We start from the raw sequence: 20,558 nt of genomic DNA on the forward strand, positions 1-20,558 counted from the left end.
ACACAGTATGGGGGAGGGTACAGAGCTTCAGTGCCCTTTCTGGGCACATCACCCTCGCAGCACCTCCATGTGTTCACCAACCTGGAAGCTCTCCAAACTCCATTGTTTAGACTTTTAATGGAAGTTCCATTAGGTGGGCACAATTAATTAAAGCATTGGCCATTGGTGATTGAATTCAGTCTCCAGCCCCTTTACCCTCTCTAGAGGCTGAAAGTTCCCACCCTCTAATCACATGGTTAGTTCCTCTGGCAGCCAGTCCTCACCCTGAAGCTCTCTAGCGGCTTTCAGCCTCAAATCATCTCATTAATATGCAAAAAGACACTCATCGATGGATAGTCCAAGGGTTTTAGAAGATCTTAGAAACCAGGGACTAAGACCAAATATATATATATATATATTTGACATGCCTATCTTTTCTTTGGCTAAATGAAGGAAGAGAAAATAAAAAGGAAAGAAAAACATAGTTTTTTCCCCCCATGATGTCCCAGTCAGAAGTCTCTCTTAATGACTATATTACTTACGTAGAATGATAAAGACTGCTAACTAGCCTAGCAACTCATGGATCAACCCAAACTTCCTTATAAATTTTATTATTGTTTATTTATTTTTACCCGTAAAAAAGTGGTTCATAATATGTGTACACTAACTGGGGGCATCGGGACAGAAGAAGGAGGGATATGAGCACTGAGAAGGCAACTAATAATTGTCCATTGCATAAGATCTCTTTAGTGAGCATCAAAGTTAGAAGATGAAAGGTATGTATGTAATCCAGGGCCTTATATTTTATCAACAAAGATTAGTGTTTGGGGAATTTCAGTCCAAAAACTGACCCTAGTTTTTCTCCACGTCATGGACATAATAACTGTTATAAAATGCTTTGTTGCCTACTGAATAGCGATTAAAGGTCAAACCCTTTAGCTTGGTATACATTGCCTTTAACAGTCTGAGTCAAGCCCAACCTTCTAGTCCCAACTCTTGCCACCATCTCTTTATTTCCTTCCATGCCCACTCATTTCAGATTTCTTATTTTATGCCTTTGCTCCCTCTGTTCTCATTATCTGGAAGCCTCCCCTCGTCACCTCTATCTGCCTACGGCAGAATTAGTTGTGTGCCTTATGTATATTCTCAAATAACATTGTATATATACATTATATAAAAATACATTATACAGTCATTACTTAACACCTATAAGTTTTTCCTAACATTTAACCATAGCTCATATGTATATATTCATGCAATTACATGATTAATCTTGGTCTTCCCCCATTAGACTACAAGCAGAAATCAAGTCTAATTTAGTCTTTCTTGTATCCTTAGTACCTCACAGGTAGTAAGTGCTCCATAAATATCTCTTGCTATTGAATGTTTTGAAAAATATAAGAGACAATGTGAAATAGTAGTTAAGACTGCTGTTTCTGTTATCAGATTTCCACAAGTCAAATCCTAGATTCATCACTTACTATCTGTGTGACTTTGGGCAGGTGCCTTAAATTTTCTATATCTCTATTCTACCATCTTTTAATGGAAATAATAGTACCTATTTCATAGGATTTTTAAAATGGAAAATGAGAATAGATAGATAGATAATGTTTAAATATTATGCCTACCATATAGTAAGCACTCAGTTAGCTATTATTGCAGTTATGCTTATTACTAGATGTAGGAGTCCATGTACCTGTTTTCTTGCTAGACTATCTACTTCTTTAAGACTACAGCCAGCATCATTAACGATGTCAGGGCCTAGTCCAAGGCTCAGCATGTCATAGTCATTTGGTAAATGCTGATTAAATTGTTGTTGGATTTGAAGAATACTATTTAAGAATAAACCACTAGGATAGTTTGATAATGACTTGCCTTCCCAAGTTCCACAGTCTTCTACTATTTTTATTATGAAAATTAATAACTCTCACTTCTGTCATTTATTATGTGCCCAGTCTATTCCAGGCACTAATGATACATGGTTTATTTTGTTTAACTTTTTTTTTTTTTTTTTTTTTTTTTTGAGACAGAGTTTTGCTCTGTTGCCCAGGCTGGAGTGCAGTGGCATGATCTTGGCTCACTGCAACCTCTGCCTCCTGGATTCAAGCGATTTTCCTGCCTCAGCCCCCCGAGTAGCTGGGATTACAGGCATGCAGGACCAGACATGGCTAATTTTTGTATTTTTAGTAGAGATGAGGCTTTGCCATGTTGACCCGGCTGGTCACAAACTCCTGATCTCAGGTGATTCGCCCGCCTCAGACTCCCAAAGATGTCATTTAATTTTTGTAATAACTTGTGAGATATAGGTTTTTCATTATACAGATGAGGCAGCTGAGCTTCAGAGAAGTTAAGGGACTTATTCCACATCATGCAGTTGGCAACAGAGAAAAAGAGAGTTTAAAGCCAGTTTCTTCCCTGTAAATGAATATGCTGTAAAATAAAGTGTTCACCTATATTTATGACAACAGAAATGGCTTTAGTTCATTGAGAATACACATTTTATAAAATAACTGGTAATGCCTCACAGCCTTGCCACAATGAGCAGCACACTAATGGAGGACCTCACTGACTCCTGGCCTTACAATCTCCAGCTGGCTTTGTGGACAGGGTTCATTAGTCTCAGAGTCTGGCAAAAGGACTGCAAAACATTCCATCAGCTTCCCTTGTTTACAGCAGGGCCTACATTAAAAGAAAGCTTGGATTATGAATAAATGGCATTTGTTTTATCCCTTTAATCATTTTCTGGCAGTCATGCTCACAGTACACATTCACAAATACACACAGATACAAATGTGCTGTCCTGTTCCCCAAAACAGCACCTTCAGAAGAACCTTTCAATGCAACATCCCCTCACTATTATTGAGGGAATGTGGGAGGTGTTTCTTCCCCACCACCCAAATGTACATTCACTTGTTGATATATCATAGAAACGCAAACAGATCACCGGATAATTGTGGTACTTACTATTCACAGTCATAGATGAAAGAATGATTTCTAGAAGTTTTCCAGAAGAAGCAGCTCAATTACTGCTGAACGGTGTAAGTCTTAGAGCACAGAATCCTGAGTATTCTCGTCCTTTCCTGAGGCGTTAATGCTCATTCTTGGAAGAAACCTGGGCTGCTTAATTCTTCCCCATAATATTTATACTAGAAGAGTGAGATAATATTTTAAGAACCCATGAATCAGGTTATCAAAAGCTGTTTTCATGTTTGATTAGTGCTTTGATGAATTTATTTAATGAGTACTCAGAAAAATGGAATGCAATTATTTTTTGAACATATTATTTTTGCTCCACTTAAATATAAAGAAACCTGTAAGGAAAACCTAGCTATAGTTTTTTAATATATAATTTATAAGTACATTGTGTCAGCTGTTTGTTTGAGGCAGCAAGGGGGGGAAAGAAGCAACAAAGGAATTACTGAATTTGTTTTTATAAGGAAAATATTATTTTGAATATTCATTAATCACCTGTTCTGAAGGTGATTGAAGGTGATTGAAGACTTACAGGCAGGAGATACAAAAATGAAAAAGACACACTTGGAAATCACTCACTCTAATAAGGACAACATTGCAGCACCAGAATAAAGAAGCTAATAGTGTCTGCAACCTTAAAATCCCAGCTCCCTCTAAAAACAACACTAGACCACTCCTTGCCTGTCTTAGTAGCTGAATGTAGCTGGTGAAACCCACACAACTAAGCTGAGGTCCTGGCCTCTCTTGTAAGCAATTCCTTCATACATTCTCCTTGGCCATGATGTCTCCGGCATCACTTCCTTCACCCCTTCACACTCAGAGGATGACCTCACTCGCTGCTTCACTGAGAACATCAAGAGGCAGCATCCACCAGCTCCCACCCTCATATCCCTCCACCACCTGCCTCTGGGCCCACAGTGTTCTTCCTTCTTCCTTCCCATCTCCTGGACGGGCTGCGAGTCCTGACTAAGATCGGCTCCTCCCCTGTGTTCATGATCCCATCCCCTCTCACCCACTCAAGAACTCTCTCCCCCAATTGTTCCTCCTTCCTCCTCCCTCTCCTGGGTCACCAGTTTGATGTCTGTCTACTGAATCATTCCCATTTGCATAGGAATATGCTATAGTGTTTTCCATCTTATTTGAAAAGAAAACCCTCTTGACTCTTCAGCCCTCTTTAGCAATCGCCTCTTTCCTTTGCTATTCTTCACAGCAGAACTGCTTGAAAGAATTGCATAAGCTCTCCTTCTAAAATGGAGAAAGAAAAAAAAAAAGAATTATTTAAGCTCTCTGCTTTCACTTCCTCCTTTTTTGCCTGGAACCCACTCTAATCAATCCCTACTACAAAATGAAACAGCACATTGCCAAATTCAGCGGTCAGTTCTCAGATTTCATTATTCGCCTTGTCAGCGGCATTTGACACACTTGATCTTCCCTTCCTGTTTGTTGTAAGAGCTTTATTGAGATATAATTTATATACTGTAAAACTCACCCTTTTAAGGTTACAATTCAGTGGTTTTTCATATATTTACAAAGTTGTGCAACCATGAACAATATCTAATTCCAGAACATTTCATTACTCCCAAAAGAAACCCCATACCCATCTGCAGTTACTTTCCCTCCTCCATCCCCTGCCAGCCACTAATCTATTTTTTGTCTCCCTAGATTTGTGTGTTCTGGACATTTCCTGCCAGTGGAATTATACGATATGTGTCCTTTTGTTTCTGCCTTCTTTCACTTGGCATAATGTTTTCAGGGTTCGTCTATGCTCTATCATGTATCAGTACTTCACTCCTTTTTTCACTGATCATATTCCATCCTACAAATATACCACATTTTGCTTATCCATGCATCAGTTGATGGACATTTGAGTTATTTCTACTTTTTGGCTACCATGAATAATGCAGCTGTGAACATTAATATACAAAATGAAGTGTTTTACTGCAAAATTTTATGTAACAGAATGAAAATTTGTTAAAGTCTTCTACCTTAATTCCTACAATGCTCAGTTTAAACGATTACTTTTTGCCTGAATTTTTTCCTGATAAAAGACTTAAAGTCAGAGAATTAAACAAATAATTTGTAAAATGGCAGATGGAACTGTGTCAGAATTAATAAGAAACCTCACCCTACTACCATGTACAGATTTACCTGAGCAGTTTCTAAAAGGTGAGATTTCCTTGAGCCCACGTCTCAGGACAGATGGCTCTACCATGGGGCCATATAGTTAGAGCCAATGTAGTTTCTTGACTCATGGTCATGCATTAATCATTCTTTTACTCTGTAAATTCAGATTATTGTGATCTCTGTACTATCAGTATTTTTAAGTGACAGATTTTGAAATTGAATATAAATGAAAGTTCTAAATAAGAGCAATGTTTACACAATAGAATTAATATGTTTTATAGTATCAGCTGATTGTTAACATTTCAATGTTTCTAGGAAGAAAGTAGATGCTATTACTTAGTTTCTTATTCATTATACAAACATTTAGTGGTCACCTACTGTTTGCTAAGTGCTATTCTATGAGGCAGGGCTATAGCAGTTAACAAAACCCACAAACATTTCTGCTGGAATGGCACTTTCCAGTTTGCAGAAGAGAGAGGAGCTGAGAAGGGCAGAGTTGAGGAAAACAAAAAACTGAGGAGTGTTACTTACTTGGGCCACACTGTGAACCTGTAATTGATTTGATCTCTTATATTTCAAGACAAGCTTCGTTTTTGGTTTTTGTTTTTTGTTTTTGAGATAGAGTCTCGCTGTGTTGCCCAGGCTGGAGTGCAGTGGTACGATCTTCACTCACTGCAACCTCGGCCTCCCAGGTTCAAGTGATTCTCCTGCCTCAGCCTCCTGAGTAGCTGGCATTGCAGGCATGCACCACCACGCCTGGCTAATTTTTTAATTTTTAGTACAGACAGGGTTTTACCATGTTGGCCAGGCTGGTCTCGAACTCCTGGCCTCAAGTGATCCGCCCACCTTGGCGTCCCTAAGTGCTGGGATTGCAGGGGTGAGCCACCACGCTAGGCCTCAACATAAACTTTTTGAGAAGTATAAAATTTCTTTTTTCTCCTATATGGTGATTTTTCTCACAAAGTTAAATTGAATTATGCTGAAATACAGACTTGCTCTAAAACTTGGATCAAGATGAGATTTTAATTAGTTTTAACTGTTTATCATTGTCCCATTTTTACTATTATAAAAAAAGATAAGCATGTGTAAGAAACTACTCCCCTCCTAAAAATATATATTCCCTAAAGCATGTTAATAATTTTCTCAGAAAAAAAAAAACTGGATCGTTAGTTAGCTAGTACCGTGGCACAGAAGGGATTCATTAAATTATCTATGAGGAGAGTAGCAGCAGTTTAGTAAACAAATCTCTTTTTTGGAAAGCTAAATGAAACTTTTTTTAAGCAAAAACAAAGGCCTTTTTATGACTTAGAGTTTTTTGTGGTCTTTAAATTAAAACTGTATTTTTTTTTTTTTTTTTTTGCAAATTCAGAACTAAGCATCTCTTTTCTGATACTTTGTTATTTCACATTTCTTCTTATGAAGATTATGAGTTTAACGAACATTAAAGAGAGGCAAGAAGCTTTGCCATCTTCCATACAAGTGATAGGTGGAGGAGAGAAGAGGCCAAAGATAATGGGGAGGACTGGCTAACTTTCTTTAGAAAGTCTAAGTGTTAAAAATTAGTGCTACTCCTTTTGTCCTTCTATCTCAATCTTTCATAGTCATTTGAGCCTTGAACATAATTTTCTGTCCTTTCCTGATCACTTCTCAAAGAACCTGATGAAGAATATAGAGTCCATGAAAAGAATAGAGTTAGAGCTTGGGTTTTTTGGTTTTTTGTTTGTTTGTTTTGGAGGTGGGGGATGTTGAGACAAGGTCTCACTCTGTCACACAGACAGGAGTGCAGTGGCACGGTCACAGCTCACTGCAGCCTCAACCTCCTGGGCTCAAGCCATTCTCCCACCTCAGCCTCCCAAGTAGTTGGGACTATCGGTAGACACCACAAGGCCTGGCTATTTAAAAAAAAATATATATATATATATATATATATTGTAGAGACAGGATCTCACTATGTTGCTGAGACTGGTCTCCACCTCCTGGTCTCAAGCAATCCCCCATCTTGGCGTCCCAAAGTGCTAGGATTACAGGTGTGAGCCACCATGCCCAGTCCACACTTAGAGTTTTTTTACTTTCAAAATGCAAGCACAGCAACTGAACAGTGCTTAGGGTGACTCCTTAGACTAAAATATCAGTTTGTTATGCTTAAGCTTTTAAAAATTACTTACTTACAATACTGCCTCATAATAGCTTACTAAATTATTATTTTTAATTTTCCTCCCGTTGACTCACAAGCACATTACTTTTCTGGGAAGAAACTTTTAAGTGGAGAAACCTTCTACTCCTCCACAAAGGAAAAGAAGCTGTCTAGTAAACAAAATCCCTCCTGCTTCATATCCACTTAGCATGGCAGATAATTCGTACTGTACACTCTCCCACAGAACAGAGAGCCTATGTTCACAGCTTACTGTTGTCTCATCACAGTTATATGAGGGCAATGTATCAAAATTAAGATTGAGGTATGATATTTTAATGTCTTTTTTATTTTCAGTCACATTAATTTATCAGGGTAATTTAGTGCCTGGTATCACATAATTTTTTTCGATGATGGGTTCTTTATACAATTTTTAAAGATTAGACCATCTTAAAATATTTTTAGTGTTGACTGTGACGATTTGTTTTTTGACTTTCAAAACAAATTATTGTGTATTTTAAGTATGATGACCCTAGTTTTATTGGAGGTATATATCTACCCCCCCTTTCCATTTTTATTTGCTAAACTAGCTTATACTATATCCCATAAAAAGTACTTTACTATCTTATTTGAAACTTTGTAAGTATTTTAATGGCTGAGTAATCCTTTATCATGTGGATATGCCATAATTTACATATGATAGTAATTTGGTTATTTAGAATGCTTACATTTTCATTCTATTGTAAATAAAATATGATGAACATATCTTCCATCTAGTTTTGTCCTCAAATTCAATTTTTTTTTCGTAAGGCTATGTTTCTAGAATGCTTCAACAGGTGCCAGAGAAATAAATTGAAAGAAAAGAAAATTTTAACTTCTTTTTTTTTTTTTTTTTTTTTTTTTTTTTTTTTTGAGACGGAGTCTTGCTCTGCCGCCCAGGCTGGAGTGCAGTGGCCGGATCTCAGCTCACTGCAAGCTCTGCCTCCCGGGTTCACGCCATTCTCCTGCCTCAGCCTCCCGAGTAGCTGGGACTACAGGCGCCCGCCACCGCGCCCGGCTAGTTTTTTGTATTTTTGTAGTAGAGACGGGGTTTCACCGTGTTAGCCAGGATGGTCTCGATCTCCCGACCTCGTGATCCGCCCGTCTCGGCCTCCCAAAGTGCTGGGATTACAGGCTTGAGCCACCGCGCCCGGCCAGAAAATTTTAACTTCTAATACCCAAAAAGAAAATGGTTGCATTATGGTAGGTAATATGACTTTCATTTAAAATGCCATTTATTCTTGCAATTCCAACATTTAACATATAACCAAGTATATAGACTAGTGGTTAAGCACAGGTACTAAGGCCTATCTGGGTTCTGATGGTAACTCTGCCACTTACTCACTGGAACAAATGAAATTTTTTTGTGCCTCAGTTTCCTCATCTTTCAAATGATAATAATAACAGCTCTTGACTCCTTGGGTGGTTGTAAGAATTAAATGGGTTGGTTTATGTAAATCTCTTGGAACCATGCCTGGCATAGAATAAGTGCTCAGTAAATATTAATTATAACAGCAGCAGCACCAGGATTTAAGAGAATGTTTTCTAATTTTACTGTCTCAAAGAACATTCCTTTGTTTTTATTCCCATGGCATGTTAAATACTAAAGTACCTTAAAAATGCCACAATTAGAGCTACTGCACACCTGCAGATACATGCATGGAATGTACTCTTTTTGAAATTCCTGGAATTGTTTGTATTTTAGTTGTACACATAAATCACACAGCATATACCGAGATCTTTATCTCAAATAGCCAGTGGCAGAATTCTTATGAGCAAAGTGTTCATCATAGGTGGTTTGGGGTTTGGGGGGTTTTACAGTTTTTACCTTCACATACAAAAGTTACTAAATGATCAAATAAATGAAGAAATGACTAAAAGAAAGAAGCAAAGTGTGGTGTGAACTAGTGGATGTCAGTTATAACTGCAGTGGAAAGAGAAAGCTGGTCTCCCCAGTCTGTATCCCCAACCCTTGGCCATTTTCCTGCTTCAGCCACATGTTATGAGAGAGGCTGCAGGTACGTCTCTCCAGCACATTCACTCCATTTATTACAGTAAGGCTGTTGGCTCGATTTGGAGTCCCTGACCAGCAGGGCTTGTCTGAGCCTCATGGAGCCAGTAGCAACTCTTGCTGAGATAAGGTGGGTCTAAATGGCCTCCTGGGCCCACTTCTTGTCTGTCTTCCCCTCGATTAGAATATGTTTCATGAAAGCATGGAGTTTATTAGGAGAATTAACTCACATGATCACAAGGTGAAGTCCCACAATAGGCTGTCTGCAAGCTAAGGAGCCAGGAAGCCAGTCTGAGTCCCAAAACCTCAAAAGTAGGGAAGCCGACAGTGCAGCCTTCAGTCTGTGGCTGAAGGTCTGAAAGCCCCTGACAAACTACTGGTGTAAGTCCAAGAGTCCAAAAGCCAAAGAACCCGGAGTCTGATGTTCAAGGGCAGGAAGCATCCAGCACAGGAGAAAGATGGAGGCTAGAAGACTCAGCCAGTCTAGTCCTTCCACGTTCCTCTGCCTGCTTTTATCCTAGCTGAGCTGGCAGCTGACTAGATGGTGCCCACCCAGACTGAGGGTGGGTCTGCTCCTCCCAGTCCACTGACTCAAATGCTAATCTCTTTTGGTAACACCCTCACAGGCACACCTAGGAACAATACTTAGCATCCTTCAATAAAGTTGACACTCATTGTTAACCATCACAGTCTCCTTATTTTAACACCATGAAATGTTGTGAAACAACGGTCCTTGTGCTTGCTTTAATATGGGCAGGGAATTAAGTCTAAATGTGAGATTTTTTTGGCTAATTAGTTTGAAATCTTACTGCATTTTCAGTGTTTGTATTGATTTTTCATGTCTACTCTTTTGAAAAGTAATCACATCAAAAGGAACTCCTGAATGAAATATATAATAGCATATATTTTTACTTCCATGTTCTTGCTATTAATGTTTTTTTTAAAAAAGTATTCTTGGTATTCTTGAAAATTGCTAAGAGAGTAGATTTTAAGTTTTCTCACCACAAAAAATGTATGTGAGGTAATGCGTATGTTAATTATCTGTTTAGCTGTTCCACAGTGTATACATATTTCAGAACAACATGTTGTATAGGATGAATATATATAATTTTTGTCAATAAAAAAGTCAATCTTGGCAAATATGGACTACAGAAGTGTTTTTGTAAGTTTATAATTTTTTAAAAATTTTTCCTTGCTTTCATGATTTTATGAACTTAAAAATGCTCTACAAAGAAATGTCATGAAAAATTAATTAGCAGTCACCAGATTTGGGCAAATTTTATGTAACAACAATAATAATAAAAACTAGCTTTTATTGAGTGTTCACTTTGCTCTATCCTAAATATATCTCTTTACCAAATTATGCTCATATATTTTGTTTGTGTGTGTTGTTTGGTTTTGTAAATTAATGTTATTTTTAATTGACAAGTCATAATTGTACATATTTCTTCATATATTGTTTTATATAATCTTCATAGAGGCATGAATTTATTCAATATTTATGTTCATAATTATTCCCATATTATTTTAAAACCTATCTGTTTTACTGACTATCCCCCAGGATAGTCAATGTCTTAAGAATACCTTGTGGTTGACTACTGGATTGTCTCACAATATAAGTATTTATTAATAGATCCAAAACTTTGCTAGACTTTATGGTAAAAATGTTAACAAGAAGAATAAAAGGAAGGAGAGAGAAAGATAAAAAATAGGAGGAGGCTATAATCTCAATCTGCAAAGAACCCATTGAGACCATATGACCTAGAAACATGAAAAAACTCAGATTAAAGTATCAGGCAATGTGTAATCAAGGGTAGACTACGTGGTAGTGTGTTATGGAAATTAAGAGTTGGGAAATTTCGGTCATTAAGACCTGAAGTTAAGTCCAGGCACTGTGGCTCAAGCCTGTAATCCCAGCACTTTGGGAGGCCAAGGTGGGCAGATGACTTGAGGTCAGAAGTTTGAGACCAGCCAGGCCAACATGGTGAAACCACATCCCTACAAAAAATACAAAAATTACACTGGCTTGGTGGTGCACGCCTGTAATCCCACCTACTCAGGAGGCTGAGGAAGAAGAATCGCTTGAACCCGGGAGGTGGAGGTTGCAGTGAATCAAGATCACACCACTGCACTACTCCAGCCTGGGTGACAGAGCGAGGCTATGTCTCAAAAAAAAAAAAAAGACCTGAAGCTTGTTAGAGAAACTCCACTGGAGTTATCTCAGCCTCAAAGGAAGTTAGGATTCATTTGGTTTGAGGCAGTTGAGTCGCCGATGGTGAGCACATGACATTCCAGATGTAAGGACAAGCATGGGAAAATTCCTAGACACAAGAAAAAGCTTCCAGTGTACCAAATACAATTGATCCGAGGTTTCTAATTTTTCCTACAATTCTGGCATAATGCTTTTTACATTTTAAAGGAAAACAATATTGATTGTATTGATACTCATTCTGATCTAAAATAAGAGAACGTGAGGGTATTTGGGGGGCTAGAGGGAACATAACTTCAGATACAGTCTGAGAAGTCAGTACCCCCAGGATTCATTTGAGACATGTGTTGCCCATGCATTCCGAGATAAAAGAAAACTAAAAAGCTTGTGTTTTTCCTATTTATTACCTTAATCAAAAGTTTGTTAGATCTTACTTTGCCCTACAAAAGAGGGCTACAATAGAAACCATCAGCAAATTCGTGTGTTGCTTTTTGGTAGTAAATATTTCTGAATACCTTTCAGACACTGGCATCCTTTATTCCAGTGGTTCTTAGCTCTTTTTTTCCCCACCTCTTTCCAACTATTTTTTATTTCCTTCAATCCAAGTTGCCAGTCTGACATACTCCCATATCACTTCTCATTACATAGAATGATTATTCTAAGGAGGGGTGGGCCTGGGGAAGATTTCTGTCAGAATAGAAATCTTCTCGGTAGGGTATGGGGTATATAAGATTTGAATGTTCTCCTTGGAAATATTTGTATCTCCCCTTCCCTGTGCCCTTTGCTCTATCATTTTTATATGTAGTTTAAATTTCATTTTTAGCTTGATGTTTTTCTGGGGTGTTATAAATTGGATTATTGCAAAATTAGAATAAATTGTCTTTTTCCAAAAACTTAATTTGAAAGACTTTAACATTTATCTAGCTCTCTACCATCCCTCTTTTTTTTTTTTCCTTTTAGATCCCAAAGTCCAGGAGTGAGGGATCTATTCAGACACACAGAGTACTGCAACCAGAGCTATCTGATGGCATTCCTCAGCTCAGCTTGTGGCTAAGCCGTAGAAAATCCTGCTTGGAAGACATGAATTCAGCAGAGGATGCTAGTAGTGCCAAGTTGGTACCCAGGTTGGCACGTTTTCTTTATCTACACAATCCATATTGCATTATCCGCTCTTATGTTTAGGCCCACATATGTAGGTATTTCTGCATTGATCTACCACTGGAGTTTATAGGATATAGATCAGTAAAGATATTTAAAATTCACTCTATGTTTTGAGAATTTTCTAACAGTTCTTATCACAGAAGCATTCTAGTTGTTTTGTTTTCCAGATTGAAACAAGTGATTTAATCAACAGAAGTTATGTTAGGCTCAGAGTTAAAGTTGAATTGTTATCTTTGGATGCTTTCTCATAGTATGTTCAGTGGAAAATATTATCTGCAATTTAAAATGGAAATCAAAGTTGTCACTGGAACCAACTCTCACAGACTAATTTTGAATGTTGCTTTTTAACCAGCATGTTGCACATTATAACTGAAAGCAGACTTCTCTGGTATACTTGAAGAAAAAAACCTGCAATGTTTTTTGAGACAGAGTCTCACTCTGTTGCCCAGGCTGGAGTGCAGTGGTGCAATCTCGGCTCACTGCAACCTCTGCCTCCCAGATTCAAGCAATTCTCCTGCCTCAGTCTCCAGAGTAGCTAGGACTACAGGTATGTGCCACCACGCCCAGGTAATTTTTTTTTTTTGTATTTTTAGTAGAGATGGGGTTTCACCTTGTTGGTCAGGCTGGTCTCGAACTCTTGACCTCAAATGATCCCCCTACCTCGGCCTCCCAAAGTGCTGGGATTACAGGCATGAGTCGCTGCGCCAGGCCACAATTTTCTTAAAATAGGTAAATTTGGGCTTGAATTTTATTTACTAGTAGCTTGAATTTTATTTACTACTAGAATTACCATAATTCCAGAAATTATATAATTTTCATTTTAATAATATCTTCCATTATAACTTATAACCTATTTTTAAAATAAAAATACTCCAGGAAGTTGAAAGAAGTTATTAAACAGAGATAGAATGTAGTTAAGGAGCTTGCCACTTTGTATTGCCTTATAGAAGACATAGCATTTGAGCTGGATCTGATGAAGATAATTTAGATGATGAAGATGGTGAAGATAATTTAGATAGGAAGAGAAAGAAGACAAGAGTATTGTAGATATGCTTATTTAGGAGGTATAACAGGTATTTTGGAAATTGTAACTGGAAGTAGTTGGAGATAAGGCTGGAAAGGCGGAGTGAGGCCAGGTCATAGGGGACCTTGAATGCCTGGTTCAAGTATTTTTTCATTCTTTCATTCGTTGAACAAATGTTTGAGTGGTTAACCTCTGGTTCTAGGAACTGCTTTAAGACTGGAGATGCAGAGCAATGAACAAAACCAACCAGGCCCCTGTGTTAAGGAACCGTAGATTCTAATGAGGAGAGCAACAGAGAGACATGATAGAAAAAAAGACTGTGAGGAAGATGACTTCAGCTCTAATAAATGGAAGGTATTAAGAAATTATAACAGTTTAATAGACTGACACAAAGATCATTTTAGTTTGAGTAGTCAGAGAAAGTTTGTTCTGAGACAACAGGAGGGGGAAAAAGTCTGTAAAAATCAAGGAAAGAGCATTCCAGGCAGAGATTATAGCAAATGCAAAAGAAACGAAATGAGAGAACCTCGATTTTATCCTAGAGGTAATATGAAGCCAATGAAAGTTTGAGCTGGTTAGGGGAGGTGACAGATACCATGGGGAGTTAGTATATTAGGAAAAGTAACCTTCCATCAGTGTGCAGGACAGATTGGAAGAGGTAGAGTTTGGAGGCAATTGCAGTGTTGGTTCCTTCAACAGATATTAATCTTTATTGAAATCTAGTTATGTGGCATTTACTGGAAAAATGTAAATCTCCCACTTGGGGAGATAGAAGATGAATGAATAAAAATTCAATAATTTGCCTTAAAAACACATTTGCTACGTGCCTATTATGTACTAGACACTGAAATCATAAATAAGATTCAGGTGCTTTTCTTGAGAAACATAAAATACAATTCACAATACATAGAAACATAAAATACAATTCAAATACAATACAAAACAGTTAAGAGTTTATCAGGCAGGGAAATAGAGACAAGGGTGCCCCTGGAAGAAAAAGCAACAAGTGTGAGGACATTCAGGGCAGTGAGGACAATTTGGGAGAGCTGCAAGTGTGGCAGTGGATTCAGGACATCTGCAGTTTACAGTGTAGAATGTAGGGGAAGGTAAAGGTGAATTAAGAGACTAAGCTAAATAGATCAGGTCGTGAAAAACCATATCCCGTGTTTGGATTTTCTCTTGAAAATGATAGGGAGTAATTCTAGGAATATAAGTAGAAAAATGATATAAATAGATTTGTATCTTATCAAAGATCCTATGACAACCATGGAAAGGTAAGGAACAAGGAAAGATGAATGGAAATAGTAAGAGGTGCTGGGAGACCAACAAGCAGGCCTTTGGAGCAATTCAGTGCAAGTAAGAGCCTTCGTGAAGTCATTGTCAGTTACTGAGAACAGGCAGGTGTGGACAAGTCTTTGTCCCTTGAAGGTGTGGGAGAAAATAGACTACTGCTTATAGGGGGGCTTGGTCCAGAAAGGGTTGGAGTTTTTCAATGTTTCTTGTGTTTCTTCTGGGTTTTTTAAATATTTTAATGAGTCAAATGTTGGCAGGTTTAGATGCTTAAGGGGCAGAGCCAGTGGAGAGGAGAAGCTGATGTTGCAAGCCAGGAGGTAATAGAACAAGGACCTCCAGGAGAGAATCCAGAGACCAGGTGGCCGTATCTTCTGTAAGGCAGCTTGGGTGCTGTACAACCATAAGGACACTTTTCACATTATAGCTTCTGTGAACAAACAGTGGTGGGCGGTGCACCTTCTGCACGGCAGAGAGAGAAGGTCATAAGCAATAGAAGAATTAGCCTTGGCCATTAAGGAACAATTGGAAAAGAATAAGAGGCACAGATATAGTAGTCCTCTTTACAGTTTTCTTCTCTAGTTTAAAAATCATAGTCAAGTGGCTAGGTGACAAGAGCTAGTGTCAATGTTATTTTGCCAAATTACCCTGTAAAGAATTATGTCAAAAATGCCTTAAGTAAAATAGTGAAAAGAAAAATTCAGATGTTTGTTGTTTATGTAATTTTTATTCTTCCAATCAGAAAATGAAAATAGTTTCCTGCTTCCAAAGTTAACAAGAGCCTCCTTTTGAAGAATGAATCAGTATTTCTGTGATACAAATCAAGAAGTGAGATTATGGAGAGAAGGCACAGCTAGCCATTGCTGTAGCAACTATTTGTTCTTCTGGTTGTCATATGTTATCCCCAGTTAAAACAAATCCATACCTATATTTATAAATTTCTTATATTTTTTCTAGTTTGTTTTTTAAGACAGGCTTTCACTCTATTGCCCAGGCTAGAGTACAATGGTGCAGACTCAGCTCACTGCAGCCTTGACTTCCTGAGCTCAAGCGATTCACCAATCCACCCACCTTGGCCTCTCAAAGTGCTGGGATTACAGGCATGAACCACCATGTCCAGCCCAACTTTCTAGTTTCTAAAAGTAGAGCCAGACAACCTCAAAGGTCTAGATACAACAACATTATCCGTGTTTAACCTGGCCACCTCTATCACACAGAAACTTTTTCAACTTCCTGTCTCTATCCATAGATCTACTGTATCTGTGAAGAGATGTTTACTTTTTCATTTGATTTACCTCCTTGTGAGACAAATTATCAAAAGATAATTGGAGATAATGAAAAATAAATTTTAAATCCTTTATATATCTTTGAAGTAACCAAATCATGTTAAATGTGTAATACAATGTAATCATATTTTTATTTCCAAAATGAAATATGAAGCTATTTTCATTTGCAGTTACTTGCCAGAACAAGTTATTGGCTAGTTCATATATTTTAAATTAAAGAATAAATGTGCCTGTGTGGAAAATACACAGAGCCCACAAAATCTTTCTCCAAATCTTCTTCTTAACAATTTATTATTTGTCCTTGTCTTAAATGGTAATATCACTTGGTAAAGTTACTAAAAGTCACTGAATTGTAGAAATAGGTGGGCTTTATGATATGTAAAATATACCTTAATAATACTGTTTAAACAAATACAAATGCAAAAAAAGCTGGAGTGAGGAGGGATATGCTTTAACAAGAATGTCACTTGATTACAAAATGCTAAAATACAGCCATTGTTATTAAGTCAATGCTGTCTGCAGAGAGAGTTCGTTTATTACATTTTAAGAGATTTTTGTCCTTCATACTTTTCTTTGACTACATCAGAGCATGGTGGCGGGAATAAAGGTCAGGTTCTCATGAAAGGTGATTCCTAAGCAGGGAGAGGAAGGGGGGGAAAATGCTCTTTGTTTTCTCATCCTGGCAGGATTCCAATTTGTAGCTTACTGTACTGTAATCAAAAGTTATTGAAGTAATCAGTATTTCGGGGAGACGTTAAAACAGAAAGAAAAGGCTGAAACATCTTGGAAGTTTCATAAAAAATCATAGTTCCATTGTGTGTTTAAGCAGAAAAGTTAACCAGTTTGCTACTAGGATTAAGACAAGCTCTGTGACTCTAGGAAAATTGTCATTAGGTTTGAGTGTAAACAGAAGTTCATGGCCTTCTTTCAAGGTACTGTAGATAAGCTCACAATTAATGAAAGTTTTGTACTCGGGTGTCTCATAAAGAGATTAATATTAAATGTTTTTATTTTCTATAATGAGAATAAAGAAATAGCTACCACTATGCCAAGTATTTCTCTAAAATAATATGAAGAATACATAAGGAAAATGTCTTTGCTTATCTTACAGATGTGTTCTTAATTTGATAGATAAATGAGGGAAACATAATAAATCAGTTTTCAATGTATATTAAAAATAAATCTTACCGTGGGAGAGTGTGTTTCAGATGAGAATTGTTCTATTCTAAAAGTACTTTCTTACCTATTTATTCCTTTTCCCAACACTTTTTCATTATTGAGGAAATACATTCTTCTTAAAAAATTTAGTACATCACTGATGGCTAAAGTTCCCTTTGATTCTCTTGCTTCATGATTCTAATTCACTCCTTTCTCCCCCAGGGATAAGTGCTATTACAGGTTTGGTAATGTGTTCTTCCAGACTTATTTCTACGGATTTCCCCAGGAATGTATCTCACACATTTTTTCAATTTTTTAAAAAAATTTTCATTTAGTAAATGTATTGTGGTGCTTCACAGATTCTTGAAAATTCTCCTATTTCCTGTATTGCTTCCTCCTGCTGCTATGTTCCTTCCTTCGCCCTTCTGTCCAAATTGCAGCGTCCTCAAAGTCTCCTTCCTGGGCTGTCTGCTCTGTCTGTCTGCTGTTCCTTCCACGGCTCATCTAGTGCCACAGAAGCAAAAAAATAGAAATCAGTATCTCAGGCCTGAGCTCAGTCCTAGGCCTCCAGTGCTTGCCAGACAATCTCCACTTCAGGATGTATCTTAAACTCGCTATGCCCAGACAGAACTTACTCTCATTTTTCTCTCTCAACTTTGCTCTGTATTTCATTCTCCCAACCACCAGACTCACAATCTTTTCTATCATCAGTCACCAAACCTTGTCAGTGTTTTTTTTTTCAATGTCTCCAACATCCCTTTCCTCATTTTTTTTTCCTCATTATCTCAACCCTAATGTAGGCCTCCATCACCTTGTGGTTAGATAATTAGTACATTTTATCCATCCCACTAATGTACTAGATTCATTTTTGTCACACAAATTATTCCAGTACCTCTGTCTTCAACTCTTAATTCTATATGATGGCTTCTGGTTCTGTATTTCCCATTCAGAATTTTCTACTGAGCCACACTCATGTCACTCTAACTAGCAGACGTGTCTTCCCAGTCCCTCTGATAACCCAAACGCTTCCCCTTCTCCCTACCCCTGTCATGCAGTCATAGCCAGCCAACTCCAGAATGCTCTTTGATAGCCTCACTGCTCACTGTCTTTATTGGGCCCCACAGCTTCCTCACCCCTTACCATCTCCACAGACACAGGAGTTTAAACAGACTCCACTCCTGCTCAGAACTATATAGCGGCTTACTTGTGCCTAGCCTACAAAGAGCTCCTTGCTCTGCCCGCTACCTGCCCCTCCAGCTGTCTTTCCCCCAACTCTATACTTGTCTTTTTCGCATACCTAGAGCCGTCAGAGAACCCACACTTTCCAGGGCTGTCTTGGTTCCAGATAGTCTATTCATGATCTGATCATGTGTCAGATTTTGTCTTGATACTTGCTTTACAAATTATAGTAACCCTATGTATAACATCTTTTGGTTATATCACACTCTGTCAGGCAGCCCTGTAACAATAATGTCAGATCTGCAAAATGACCTTGGATGAAGAACCTATGATTCTGAAAAGGTTATTCATTTCACAAATATTTATTGAGTTAGGTGAATTATCTAAGATCATGTCGTTATTAGAGTCAGGCTGGGATTAAATACAGTTTCAGGCTGTGATTATTTCACTATTATTTCCTACCTGACTTCTACCTTGAGTTCCTTTCCCACATAAAAAGTATGTGTTTATATTTTCTTTCCAACCTGATTATGAGTTTCTGAAGAAGAGAGACTGTGTGTTAGGTCTCCTTTGTGTTCACGCTAGTACCGAGGTGGCATGTCCTCAGTTGCTGCTGCCCTAGTTGTTATTGTGATATTGTTATATGTGCCCACTTTGAATTTGAATTCCACTGTCAGATGAGAACACTAACCGTTCTTCATCTAGCTGACCTAGACCTAGGTTAGAGATTGAAGTCTGACTCTAAAATAATATAATTTTTTAATGTGTCAGTTTCTCTCTTCAGATCCTTGGAAAGTACTGACCCAAGGGAATCCTGTACTGTACACCCTTAGAGATACTACAGAAGTCAGGACAGCCATGCGCTCTCATTGTCCCCACATAGTCGCTGTCCATCTTGTTGCATGTCTGTCCATCTATCTGGGAGAAATCCATTGTTTTACAAGGCTCGTAATATTTCTATGCAGCTCTCTGCACTTGTGGCAGAAAGTTTGTGCCTTGTGACACTTGTCAAAGAACACTTTATAATTTAATAATGTATTATAATAGTGCATTTCATGAGAATCAAACTTTCAGCAATATTAATAATGAATCAGTGTTTACAATGTTAACTGTAACCATTGCCCTTCAAGGTATCTAATCTGCAATTAAATATGACTGACTTCATTTCTGAAGTCCAGCCAGCAAAAAAAGCAGTCATAACTATCCTGTGTTTGTACTTCATGAAGGGCACTCCAATTACTTCCTGAACATGTGTTTGTTCCCTTACAGTGTTTCACTCTCTGCTACTTGGAGCCAAGTTTCAGAATTTTTTAATTGACTACTGAAGCTGAAATGAAGCAAGGCTTCTTAGATACAAGATTTATAATCATATGTACAATATAATTTGAAAAATTACCAAATATCATAGCCGACTGCATGGGCAGCTGAAGTAGCACCCGTATGAATGAGGGAGCATCTCAGGCTGCCTTATGAAAAGCACAGCGTGCACTTCAGCACGCAGTTCCCCTGCAGAACTGCCATTTCCTGGGATGTTTCTACTCTCTGACTTTCGTAAGAAAGATGTATTGAAAGGTAGACTGGAAAAGGGCCCCAACCTCTCAAACTGGATTAGAAGAAATATCTAACTGTATCTTTTCATGCAGACCATTTTGTAATTTATTCTTGACTGCCACTAGTTCCCATGAAAAAATATCCCAAGGCCTTAGATAAACTATTTCATATAAGTGAAATATCTATTAAAAATATTTTCTAGGCTTAACTCCAGTCTCCTTTTCAAATGAAAGTCTCCGATATTTCAGTATTTTGATTATTAAAGAACAAATTGTTCTCTACTCATTCACCAAAATCTGCCCTTCAATACAATTGCTATGACTACTTGAATTTTGACATTTTACTGGAATCCAAACTTCAATTAAATGTTTTTTCTAATTCTGTATACAGTATGAGTAGTTAATGAAATGATAGATAAGTAATGGCAAAGAAATGTATTGTCA

General features: G+C 37.8%; 1 protein-coding gene across 6 annotated transcripts in view; it reads left to right on the plus strand.

Moving 5' to 3' along the window:
- Nucleotides 1-20,558, plus strand: part of FAM13A (family with sequence similarity 13 member A) — a 376,344-nt gene that overhangs the window by 238,210 nt on the left and 117,576 nt on the right. For all 6 annotated transcript variants that reach the window (XM_050790419.1, XM_050790418.1, XM_050790421.1 and 3 more), the window contains one exon: nt 12,427-12,590. In XM_050790419.1, the coding sequence (XP_050646376.1) occupies nt 12,427-12,590 (164 nt within the window). The remainder of the gene's footprint in view (nt 1-12,426; nt 12,591-20,558) is intronic.

The sequence above is a fragment of the Macaca thibetana genome, chromosome 5, assembly GCF_024542745.1.
Source record: "Macaca thibetana thibetana isolate TM-01 chromosome 5, ASM2454274v1, whole genome shotgun sequence".
NCBI classification, from domain to species: Eukaryota; Metazoa; Chordata; class Mammalia; order Primates; family Cercopithecidae; genus Macaca; species Macaca thibetana.